At 41.8% G+C, this 12,962-nt stretch overlaps 1 protein-coding gene across 1 annotated transcript in view; it reads left to right on the forward strand.

The window, feature by feature from the left end:
- Positions 1–12,962, forward strand: part of LOC103372817 (BAH and coiled-coil domain-containing protein 1-like) — a 58,833-nt gene that overhangs the window by 12,726 nt on the left and 33,145 nt on the right. Inside the window, exon 3 of the mRNA XM_008302555.1 lies at positions 10,784–10,942. Within this exon, the coding sequence (XP_008300777.1) occupies positions 10,784–10,942 (159 nt within the window). The remainder of the gene's footprint in view (positions 1–10,783; positions 10,943–12,962) is intronic.

The raw sequence follows: 12,962 nt of genomic DNA on the forward strand, positions 1-12,962 counted from the left end.
AGATTTGACGGACAATTTTGATACCTATTTTTTAATTTTAGTCATTTCTAAGGAATTTTAAAAATTTCTCTCTCTCTCGCTCTCTCTCTTTTTTTTTTTTTTGCATTGTCAATATCTTTTGGGTTTGGACTGTTAATTGGAGAAGGCCAGACATTTGAAGATGGGGCTTTTGACAAATACGAATATATTTTGACATTTCACAGACTACGTGATAAATCAAGAAAATAATAGGCAGTCTAATTGATAATGAAAATAATCATTAGTTGCAGCCCTTATTTGAGATTCATTCCAATCTGTTTTTCCTGACTCCATCAACGTCTTGCTCGCCATATTTCCTTTTGTTTATTTTCCTTCTCTCTCCTTTCCTCCCTCTTCATTTCTTCTCCGTGGATCTCTCCAATAATCTTTTATTCCTGTGTAAATATTACAGCAATGAGGGAATATAAAGAATGGAAAAAAAGCCGTGCTGAAATAAGGTCAGACTGGGTTATTCTCACCTGCTTTCTTTCTTTCTGTCTCTGTGTGTGTCTCACTCTCTGCCTCTCTCACTTCATCACAAGCTCCCACCCTCTCTCTTCCTCCGCTCGCTGCCTTGTTGCCTCTCTCTCGTGTTCGCTGTCTGCTGATCTCGCTCTTCTCTCTTGTTCCGTCTCTTCTCCCTCTCACACACAGGCACACACTGACTTTCTGACGCCCACACGCACACACATTCGGCACACTTGCAGACACAAGCGCACACACGCGTACACATATACACACCATGACACCTGCATGTCGACTCGTTGAGGGTCTAATTTAAGTAAAGTGCTTCTCTAGGAACCACAACCCCTCAACTCACGATGATGGAGGGTGATACGCCGTGGTTGAACACACACAGATGCACACACACACACACACACACATCCAGTGATGCCGAGATATGACTCACACACATCCAGTGATATTGAGATATGACTCCGCGTGGTGTTGGACTGAAGAAAGCTCTGTAGATGGCTTGCAAGTAGCATATTGCAATAATAATGTGATATTTGATCCCTGCGGGGAAATTCACCCTTTCTGGGCTGCTGGCGGATTCCACTGTTGGGTCAGTTAAAGAGCTGACAGGGATTCAGTGTCTTGCTAAAGGGCACTTCAGTAGGGTGGATGCTTGCTGACATGGATGTGGTTGAATCTGCTGGTTAAAGGATGTTGTCGTCTTCCCTGCAACCGCCCGCCTGCTTCGCTTCTGCTGCGTAGGTGTGTTTGTTTCCACTGGAGTTTGAGCTAACTTTAGCTGAAGCGGGATTAGGCTGCACTGCTGCTGCTGCAAATCTAAGGCTGCAACCTTTATAGGAAAAAAATACGTTCAAGTGGGTTATTTATTTTTGGTAACTTTAGTCCAAGGTCAAAATAAAGTTAAGACTCCTTAAAGCACCTAAATTATTGCATGGCTTACATGTCTTTCTAAAACCGGAGTGTTGAAAGCACACTAGACCTAAATCTGAGAAACCTTCCATTTGTCTTACAAACACTGCAAAAAAAGTAGTAGAGTTACTTAATTCAGTCTTCACATTATGAACAATAGCTCAAGTTATTTTGTTGGTAAAGGCACAGAACCTGTGCTACCCTGTTTAGCAGAAATCTATGCATTTCTCTGTTATTTCTACTGTTTCGTAAACAAAAATGTTACGCTTGACTAAAATAAAAATTCTACAACAAAACACGGATTAAAGGAAATTTTATTTAATTCTACATTTTTAGGATTTTAATTTTCATTACTGGCGTAAACCTTTTTCGGGTGTCCCAAAAAATGCATCTTTCTGTGGCAAAAACATCAATAGTTATATGTTTTTGAAGCTGAGAATATGTTCTATTTATTTCCTGTAAAAAGTGCATCTTTTTCTTTTTTTTTTGAAGTCAGTGGAAGCAAGTTGTGGACACAGCACTGACGTATTGTAACATTTAGTTAACACATGTATGCCTACAGAAACGTTTAAGCAGTTTGTAGTCGTAGAAATATTAGTGTACATTTGGACTTGTGTATTTGTGCTCCTGAACAATGTAAATCCAACATTCACTGTCTCAGGACAAATGAAACACAATACAAGACAGCAACATAGTGAAATTAAGATGACACACCCTGAATTAACACAATGTTTAAATAAAAAGACACAAGCAATCAAAAGATCATTGTATTAAAGTGTAATTCGGTGTGCAAATACATTTCTGTTTGTCATCTTAACCAGCTGATTGAAATATCTGGCACCTAAACTGCTAATTGTTGTCCACCAACTTGTTTTTCCACCTTTTTTTTCAACCCACTTTTTGGTGCCAAGCAAGTAGTGAATGTTTAGTTTTAGGACTTTTGTGCTGAAATCAGCTGCCCTTTGAACTTTAAATGTTAAGGCAGGCTAGAAACCAATATAAGAGGCTCAAGGATGCTAAAATGTTCTCTTGAGCTTAAGGACTGCTTAATTCTTTGTGGTTTTGTAGCTATGAGCCAGGTACTTAGTTTAGGATCCATATGAAATGTTAAGTATATTAGGTGGTCTAATATAAACTAAATATTATCTAAACAAATATTGAACCATTGTATCACATAGTCTTCACCTATTGTTAATATGTACTTGGTTTTGACCCGAAACTCTAATCAGGGACACTGTTAATAAGTAACAGAGACAAATAATAAAACACTAAAGAACATGTGTGTAATAGGAATTGTGAGCTAATGTGCTGTATATTGTAATATGTAACCAGAAAGTAGTAAATGTTGATAAATAGTGAACTTTAATTGTATTTGAACTTCAGAGGATCAGAAGATTTATGAAGAAACCCATCTCTCAGTTCACGGTGACATGGTTTCTGTTCGTGTCGCTTTGTGCTCTCCGTGGTGTCTTGACCCCTAGGTGTACTTTATCCATCAGCAGGTACTTGCAGCTTCAAATCATTATACGCAGAGTGTGTATGTGTGTGTCTTTGCTGTGGCTGGAGACTAAACGGACCATACAGGCGTGGCACAGGCAGACTGAAGGACGACCTAGACAGGCGTCTTTACTCTTTACCAGAGCTGCAAAGCCACTGTGGTGGTGATGGTGGGGGGGTTGCCAACACACACATCTCTACACACACACACAAGTTAGACGGAATTGCATTATTGACTCTCACCGCAGGCTTTCCTGAAATATCAGCAACCTTATGCTTTTAATTAGTGTGTCTGTGTGCGCCTGCACATACCATTTGTGTCTCATTCTGACCCAGGCAGCAGAACCAGTCTTGTATGACCCCTGTTCCCCAAATTCCTCTGTTTTCTTTGGTAAAACATGGAAAAACTTACTCTGAAAGCCCCCCTCCTCAGCCCTCACCCTTCCTGCTTCCTAAGAATCTCTCCTGTTGTGAGTTCCTGCTCTCCACGACCATATATGGTCCTTCCTCCAGCCGTGGGTGGGTGGGTGTGTGGCATCCAAAAAGTCTGTGGTCAAAAGCAGGAACATTTTCCTCTTCACTCATAGTTTACTGGTGCATTTTGTGGGCCACATTCTCTGACGGAAAACTCTGAACAACACCGGGGTTCTGACTTTTTTTTTTTTTTCTCTCTTTTCTGGCTTTGCGAAACGAGAGGGGGACACAAGGTGCAATGTTGCAGGTTTTCTGCTGTGTTCATTTAATTCCTCCAGCTTGTATTCTCTGTAATTTTCACAAAGTTACAGCCAGCAGACGATGTGCCTTTTAGCATCCTTACTGGCTTTTGATGTTGCGAACGCACACGTGTAGGTGCAGGGAGATGGGGATGTTACGACAGTAGTCTCGTGAATGCACAGAGATGGTAGTAGAAAGTGTGTGTGTGTGTGTGTGTGTGCGCGCGGATGGCGAGGCTCTGGTCCGCAGCCTGGGAGTCAGGCTTTGAGCAGTGCTGTTCATAGTCTGCTGATTTATGCGCCTCACAGGGAAATCTCTCATTTGTAGCTCTTTCATCTCATTTTTCCCCTCCACTCTTTCTCTCTCTCTCTCCCTTTCTCTTTCTCTGTCCTTTCTCTTCTTCCCGCCGTAATGTGATTCAGTGCAGCTGCTTGTCCCAGGCGACATGCCATGCTTTGCTTGCACACCCTGCTCTCTCTAACATGAATGAGTCAAGAGGAATCGTTGATGAATAATAAGATAGAGCAGAAGGAAAATGCTATCTGGATCTAGTCGAGCAAAAGAACTCCTTTTCTCCCCTGAACGTATTCTTTGTAAGCACCGCTCGGGCGCTTACTCACACATTGAATGTGTTTGTGTCCCCAGTGCCATAATGCTTTTATGGACCTTTGTGTGTGTGTGTGTGTGTGTGTGTGTGTGTGTGTGTGTGTGTGTGTGTGTGTGTGTTTAAGTGCCTTCCACGACCGCCTTGTTTGAGTAGCCCTGTCACTTGTGCAATTCCGTGGTGTCAAAACAGATCAGAAAGGTCTGGCTTGACTCCTGCCCCTAAATACACACACACAGGCATGCACACACACACATCCACACACAGATTGAAGGCTCAGTGCCAGGGCCCTTGGTGGTTGGAGGCTTATGAAAGGGTCGGACTGACGAGAGGTTGCCAAGTGTACGGCAATAAGCGTAACAGCCAAGCTAACGAGAGTCAGAACCTCTGACACACACACACATACACACACATGCACACACACAAACACTGAGACTGTACTTTCTCAAGCTCTCTCTATCAGTGACAGTGTGTGTGTGTGTGTGTGTGTGTGTGTGACAGAGAGTTCAGTATATCAGTGCGAGCGCAGAGGCTTTTGTTAATTGGCAAATGTGACAATACAACACAAGAGGATATTGATCTTCAATCGGATGGAGATTGATTTAACTCATCATCCGTCCAGGTGTGTGTGTGACCGTGTGCGAATGTGTGTGTGTGTATTGATCAGCAGCAGTCCATTCCGCAAGATACTGCAAAGAATATCACTCCATTACTTTATCCGTGTTTGCTTCTTTCACCATGTGACATTGGTTATATCACCACTAACAACCCTCCCTTTGGTGTCTTCCTTTTCTCCTCTTCTGTTTGCTTCTTCCTCCTCCTCCTCCTCCTCCTCCTCCTCCTCTTCCTCTTCTCCCTCCTCCTCCTCCTCCTCCCTTTCTGTCTTTAGAATAGTGAGAAACCTTGGGACGGTCTGGCCTGTTCTCTGTTGTCTCGTTGTTTTGTTTCACTGTAGATTTCATCAAGCACTCTTCAGCAGCTGCTGAGACAAACATACAAAAGAGGGTGCAGGGTTATTTTTTTTCACAAAGATTTTTTTTCAACATACGGCATATAGTGTACGTGAATTGGTTTAACAAATGCAAGACCAGGTCTTTTATAATCTAGAAATGAGAAAATAACCTTGACGTTTTTGGGTGCTTTCCGTCATCAGGCACTTTCTTTGGATTTTGCATGAAAGCGTTGAAAGCGCAGACCTGATTGATCCACCCTTAATTAAACCTGTCATAGTATGCCTTTAAGGTATAAAAACAGAGTTCACTTAAAGAAAATGCAGTATTTATTGCATGGTTTGAGCCAACTTTTATCAGCAACTTTCATCCATTGGGGCTCAATTTTAAGATTCCACCTTCAAAAATTCCCACTCTGCCATCGGTAGATGTTATTTTAATCAACCTCTCGCAGCAGCAGCAGCATGACAGTTTTCCCACTTAAAAAGCATCTTTCTGAGGTGAATTTATTTATTTTTATTTATTTATTTTTCCTTTTGTTGAGCCAGCAGTGTAAAATGGCATCTTTGATGCTCTGGCTGTTAAATTTTGAAGCACCAAATCCTGACGTTTATCCTGTTGAATCTTCAGATTTGCTGCTCTCAAACTCTGTTGCGGTTGCACTGAAAGTAGAACGACATCCCTAAATTTTTGTTTGGCCCCGTTATCCATGAGAATACCAAAAATATGCCAAACAGCAAAACCTGCCCAGAAAAGCAAGGCATGTTTCCAGCACTTGTTTTTTCTAAAACAGTGTTTAAGTGTTTTTGAGTGGATTTTCCCCTCAGCAAATCACATTACAGTCAATCATAAATAAACTAAAGCAGATTTTGCTCACTGTAAGTACAGCTGACTGTATTAGTGTGAATAGAAACTCATAATTCTGATTTTTATTACCTTGGATTGTCAACATTGGAGGATTCGCTGCCTCTGTGTTGACACACTTTTCCAAGTATGATGCCAACTGGGAAAAATGGATGGCATATGAACACATTTTCTACTTTAATTACCACTACGGAGACTGAACGTAGCTGTCGTCCCCGTCAGCAGCTTGTATTTATGGTAAATAACATATGCACATTCAGTAATATGTGGTGCATAATCATAATGCCACTGGGGTCAGAAAAAAATCCAGAATAGATGGATATTTGCGGTTGATCTTAGAATCAAAACCAGTGATGAGTAGTTAGCGTAATGTTTGCTGAGCCTGTGTGTTCCTTCATCATCCGTGGCTAATTCAGTCTGTTTGGATTCATCATTTGGTGTTTCTGCACAGAAAAACGGGAAACTACGAGAGGATGCAGCGGTGACAGATGGAAAGGGAATGTGTGGATCAGGATAAAACAAAGGCGGAAACAGAGGCCAGGAAGAGAAGAAGGGGAGGAGAAAAAAAACACAGGGACAGAAATGAGGTTTACGTTAGTGGCTGGCCTCTGAGATGATTTTCCATATCAGCAGGCCAGAGGGAGCGGGCAAATATGATTTTCTCCTCAACTCGCCAACAGAAAACAGACAGAGAGGGTAGGGAGTCAGGTGACAGGAAAAAGGGGAATGGGGGGAAAAGAGGAGAAAAGGAAAGAGATGAGTAAATGGAAAAAGATGGGAAAATGGGGGAAGGGTGGAGATGTGATAGGGTGAGAGATTAAAGAACAGCTGTGGGAAAGTCAACAAGGAATGTAAAGTATTTATGCCACTAAACTTACTAATCAACAACACTACTGTTTGAAATCACTGTGGCTAATTTGTTAGATGTCCTCTGTTAATCGAAGAAAACTTCTATGACCCAATATGCTTCATGCATTTTCAAAAAAGCCTGCGCTCACGTGAAAGCTGTCTACCCTGTCTATTGCCAGTTGCAGTCGATTAGGTTCGGGGAGCAGTGTGCATGTATCACTCTGTATTTGACGTGTGTGTGTCTGTATATGTTTGCGCGAGAGTCTGCATTGCCAGGGGGCCTTGTGAAACCAGCCTTATACGAGCTGTGTTTTATTATGACTGGCTGAAAGGCCGCTGATCTACAGTTGTACAAGAGAGGATTTGGAGGAGGAAAAAAAAAGAGAGAAAAAAAATACACAGTAAAAATATCCTGTCTGAGAGAGAGAATGAAAGAGCGAAAATAAATGTCTAGAAGGGTCTTGTTCTCCTCCTCCAAATTTATTATGACTACAGAGAGTGAAAATATCAAGAGCAAAAGATGGAGGGATTTCGACTTTATAAATTGTGTGGTGTGTGTGTGTGTGTGTGTTTGTCTTTTTCAGCGTGTGTGTGTGTTTCAATGCTTGCGATCCAGCTGTATAAATAGACACACACACACCCTGATTTGTCTCTTAATACACGCCGCCGCTCCATCTCGCTCTTGATTTATCCCATGCCCTCCCTCTTGTGTGCGAAAGAGAGAGAGGGAGATTGGCAGACAGCTGAAGGCACTTGTGGTTGTGGTTGTTAGGGCGTCGGGACGTCGTTGAGGTGAGGGTACTGTACATGTACGCGTGTGTGTGTGTGTGTGTGTGTGACTGAAATGCGGACTGTTGTGGTTGTGGTAATTGCCTCTGATGCGACGCAGCGTTTATGGGTAACGACCCAACCCACCACCTCTCTCGCTCGCTCTCTCTCCATCCAGTGACTAATTACCTGATTCCCTGTGGATTTGTTTCCTCCTTCCCCTACAACTGTTCAGTTTGTTCCACTAAATGAGAGCATGCTGATGAGTGGAGATACATTCAAACAGAGCCAAACTGAACTGAGCCTGCTCGCTCAGTTCGCTGAAACCGGTAGACTGTGAGACTGAACATTGCGCTTAGTCCCGTCTAAGAGGTTGGTGTTTTTCTAGCTCCAAGCTGTGAGATTACATGAATGATCAAATCTTTTCAAGGGGCAGGCCAAACCAATTGCTAGTTTAAGTACAAGTGAAGAGGAAACCTGATTTTTTAAACATTTTTTGCCTGTTTCAGTTTTTACTGAATTTTCTCCATATTTTGTTGGGTCTTATTGGTATTCACAAAATAGACTGTGTATAGAGACTGAAGTCACCCATAGGTGCGCCAGCCATTGTTGCACATTGTGGCAGTGTGTTAGTCCTCCTAACGCCAGGTTACGACTTAGCAAAAGTGAGCCAAAATTTGAAGCTGAGGTGGGCCAATCGGACGTCGTTAGACCACGGACTGCCCTGTGATGGTTGTTTATTTTCAATTATGCATAACTTCAAGCCTTATTACAATTTAAATTGGTGAGATATATAAAAATTCACAACTCATGGAGTGAACAGTGGAATTAATTATAGAGACCATAACTGTGTTTTTGTATAAATATGTTTATTCCAGCTGCAAAGTTGGCCATTTTAACATGAGGGTCTTTCGAGGGTGCATTTTATTTTTCAACCCTTAATGTTTCTGCTTGGTTCACGCTAATCATGTGGAAAACTTGCATCATCTGTTGGGAAGTGCGGTGTTGCACTTTCAGGTTGCTGACAACTGTGCCACTAACATGCAAAACCGCAAGTCTAAATGTATGTAATGTTCTTTGAAAAGAGTTATGGTGGGACAACGCCGTTTGTTTCAAAAAGACAGAACAGATACACTATTATCTTTGTCGATGCCCGTGTTTGCACAGCCATGTTTTACTAGGGTTATATGACTGTAAGTGTATCCAGTCTAATATTCTAACATTTAATTCCCATAACAGTGATTATATATTGGCCTCCTTGCCAAAACACAGGTGACAGACAGCTCAGAACTGTGATAAAGTGCTGCTCATGTTACGCCTCTAGCGAGAAGACATTGTAAAGCTGGAATTATACTTCTGCATGTAAGCAGCTGTTGCACAGCGGTCACTCAGACACATATGTGGTTATTTCTTTTATGCTTGTATATACAACATGTATGATGATGGCTCTTTCACACCCATCTCCTACCAGAATAGAGGCAACCAGTCAAATTTTAAACAAATTCGTGAGTTTTTGAGTTCCTCCAACAAGTTTTTATTTGAGATTTTTTTTTTTTTAATCCACTCTAGGGCCAGCTCTGGGTGGTTTTCACATATTTGCCAAACTGCATTACAACAAAAGAAAATTTAAAAATAAAATCATTTTGTGACGATTTTGACAGATACTGTGACTGCAGTTTTAGTGGGAATGGCATTTCTTTTTGAACAAAAGAAAATATAAAATGTTGTGAATTCTTCTGTAGTTTGCACCAAACATGCTTGTTCCCTTAAGTCTGGAAAATATGATCTGTAGGCATCTCTGTAGAACCATAATGCTTCATTCAAAATGCTATTTTGTCACAATTTTTCCCTGTATCAAAAATTGCACCTGCTGCTCTTTGGATATTTCACTTGTCCATATTGCAAATTCAATAACATTTTGATTAATTGTTCAGTCCTACAATGTCCCAGTTTTTTCCCCTATACACAATCATTTGACAAGGAGCAGCTGTGAAACAAATTAATAATAAACTAAAATTCACAAGGATATGATTTATTCAGTTCAATAACATTTGTAATGTCTGGAAGATTCATGTGTGCAGGGAGCCAACGGGAAGTCAGCCAGTTCTACAAACTATGGTTACTGTAACCCCTTTATATGCATAGGTTTGGAGAAGGAGAATCTTATAAATATAAATATAATTCCAGCATGAGAAGCAACCACAGCACATGGTGTGTGTTGTAAGTGAGCATTCAGGCTGAAAACAGTCATGTGCTTTTGCTGCAATGAAAAAAGTAAGAGGGCTAACAATTTTTCATGCAAGGCTAAGGTCAAATGAACTCCACAAGGGTGGCTTAACAATTACAGCTATCAAGCCTTAAATGTTTTTATTGTAAAAATATTTTTTTTAGCTTTTCACCGAAACAGAATACTTAAAATTACATTTCTCTTACTTTGTCACTTTAGTATGTTATAATATATATATTAAAAGTACAGCTAAAATTGCCTCTACATGGCCTTCGACATTCAACTATCACTGTCATTTAATGCCTACTAAGACTTGGCACCCAAATAATGACAACTATCTCAGGTGAAGATTACCAGCTATGGCAAATTCTCTTTAAAGCATTCAAATACAAGTTGCAACATTCAGGTCAGAATTGTCTCCTTGAAGCTTTTCTATGGTTGTAGTTTTTAAAGAAAACCATTAAACTGTGTGTCACATGTGAACAGCAAGAATAACTTTGAGCTGCAGTGTGAATGTAGTTCAAGAGGATTTGTTTCTCTAGGCCAGGTCTCAAATATATATTTAAATTATATTATTATGTTTGCAACAAGTAAAACATAAACTTTGTTCAACACGTGAATTAAGCATTTTGATGAATTGAGGTGTCGCAAAACTGTATAAATATAGGGAGCATGAAAACTTCTCATGTACATATTTTCTTATTTAACCTCTGCAGGAAGTTTTACTACACATCTGCTTTTTTCACCTCAGTTTAACAGACAAATTTCTCCAGCACGTCTTCTGTGCGGTTGCTTGATCATTGGCACCTTAGTCGACAATTCCCCCCCCTCCGCACCTCCACCAAGCCAAATTTAATCCTCCATCAGCTCTCTAACTAACCTCCAGGCTCTCTCTGTGTCCCCCAGGTGCTTCCTTCATGGGCTCCTTCCTGGCCAGCAGTCTGGGGTCCCCGCCCTCTCACCCGCCTCACCCCTCTGGACCTGCTGCCTCCCCCTCCTCCCCTTCCTACAGGGCTGGACCCCATTCAAGCGCTTCCCCTATCTGGTTCCCCCATTCACACGAAGGTATGACATACACACACACACACACACGCACACACACAGGAAGCAGCCCAGAGTGCTGGGGTCTCTGGTTAATCCCGGGTCTTGGTTTGGGATTAGATTGAGATGGAGCCATTAAGTGGTTTAACCAACACTGAGCTGAGGCCAAACACGTGCAGCAGTGATGCCTCAGATGATGCTACTTATAGAAACACACACACACACACACACACACACACACAACTATCTTCTACCGCTGTTTGTCAGCAGCGTGTGGTTTTGTGTTTGTGGCTGTTTTCTAGTTCAGAGCTTTAGAATCATGACACAAACTGACACACGACCAAAACCTTCCTCTTCTCTCTTGCCCCAAACCATAAAAAAAACACACAAATACACCTTGGCATCAATCTGCAATAATTTAAGAACACATTTCAGGCTTCTACATTTTCTCCCTTCCTTTCATCCGCTCATATTTCAGTCTCTTTCTCTATTTTAGGGGTGGCTCTTCCCCCCTTTGCAAAGACAAACACATGCACTGAAACTCACCCCCCATTTCCACCATCCTCTCCCTCCTCAGAGCCTCCTCCCCCTCTGACCGCAGCCCCACCCTCAGGGCCCCTTCTGGGCTAACCGACCTCCAACGGCCCCCTTCCTGATCAGACACACACACACACACACAAAAAAAACTGCGCATCCACATGCATCATGTCCTCTTTCGTCTGTTAACCGTTTGTGGTGGAAGAGTGAGTTTGTCTTAGTTATCTGTCCCTTTCAGGTACGTGTGTGCATGTGTTTCTGCACGTGTGTGATTTTTCTTGTGACAGTGAGATGGTCTGAAGAGATAACGCCTTAGAAGGCTTCAACAGAAAGACAGTTTCCGTCACAGAGTGTATTTCTCAACGAACTGAGAACAGTCAGAATCAGAGTTTCACCAGTTTTCCACAAAATACTTATGAATAAACACCAACACACAGCAATGTTGCCTCTGAAGAGCCCGTGACATCTCCAAATACTGCTGCTGAGGAATTAGGAGCCAGCTTTCATCGCATTTCACACGTAAACTTCATTTTCTTTGATATCGGGGAAGGTAGTGTTCTTTAACCAGCTTTCTGACTGCATTTTGACTTGTCATAGCAGGAAAGCACAGGTGTAATAATAACAATGACTGCATTCCACTCAGGTGAGCCAGTTTTAACCTCCTTTTGTTGCACATGCTGAGTCATATGAAGGATTTCTGAGACACTGACATTTAATTGGTTTCAACCGTGCTGTTCTTTTCAATGACAAGTCAAAAAGTCTGCTGTGAAAAAGGGATCTTCTGACCTTTATTTTACATGTCAGTGACGCCACTGACCACTTGACCAAACAATAGCAAGTTCACACATGTGTCACATTTAATTGCCTTTAACTATAACCTTTAATTATTTTAAGCCCGAAGTGGAAGAAAAGCAAAATATGCTGAGTTAAACTGCTGTTTATTTCCCTCCTGTAAGTTTTAATTTGTCACATCTTGTTGGTGACAAGTGTACAAACACCAAAATTTAATTTGGGCAAATAATCCAAACACTCTGCCTCTCTCTCGTGGAGACGGCACACTTCTGCACTGTGGCCCAAGTTTATGATTTAATCACTAGACAAACTCACAAGAGCCATGTTTTTACACGAAAATCCCTCCTGACGCAACTTTTAAGAGTTTTATTTGTGCAACTGCCTCATTTGCAGCTCATCAAGCGATAAATAGAAGCTTTACACTGGCATTAGTGTTGCCTGGAGTGACCATCTGAGCTCAGATTCATAGAAAGAGTCGGAGGCAAGACTCCAACCTGAGCGCAGGAGAAGCAGCAGCACCAGCAGCAGCAGCAGCAGCAGCAGCGGCGGTGAAAACAGAGCAAGAATGTGTGTGTGTGTGTGTGGAGAGAGAATGTGTGTGCCTATCAGACAGATTTTATGTCTGTGTGGCTCAGCTTTGATGTTCGAACACATACACGTGCGTGCACAAGCTCGCACGCACGAACACGCGCACACACACTACAAATGATTGTTT

The sequence above is a fragment of the Stegastes partitus genome, unplaced genomic scaffold (assembly GCF_000690725.1).
Source record: "Stegastes partitus isolate 25-593 unplaced genomic scaffold, Stegastes_partitus-1.0.2 Scaffold1837, whole genome shotgun sequence".
NCBI lineage: Eukaryota > Metazoa > Chordata > Actinopteri > Pomacentridae > Stegastes > Stegastes partitus.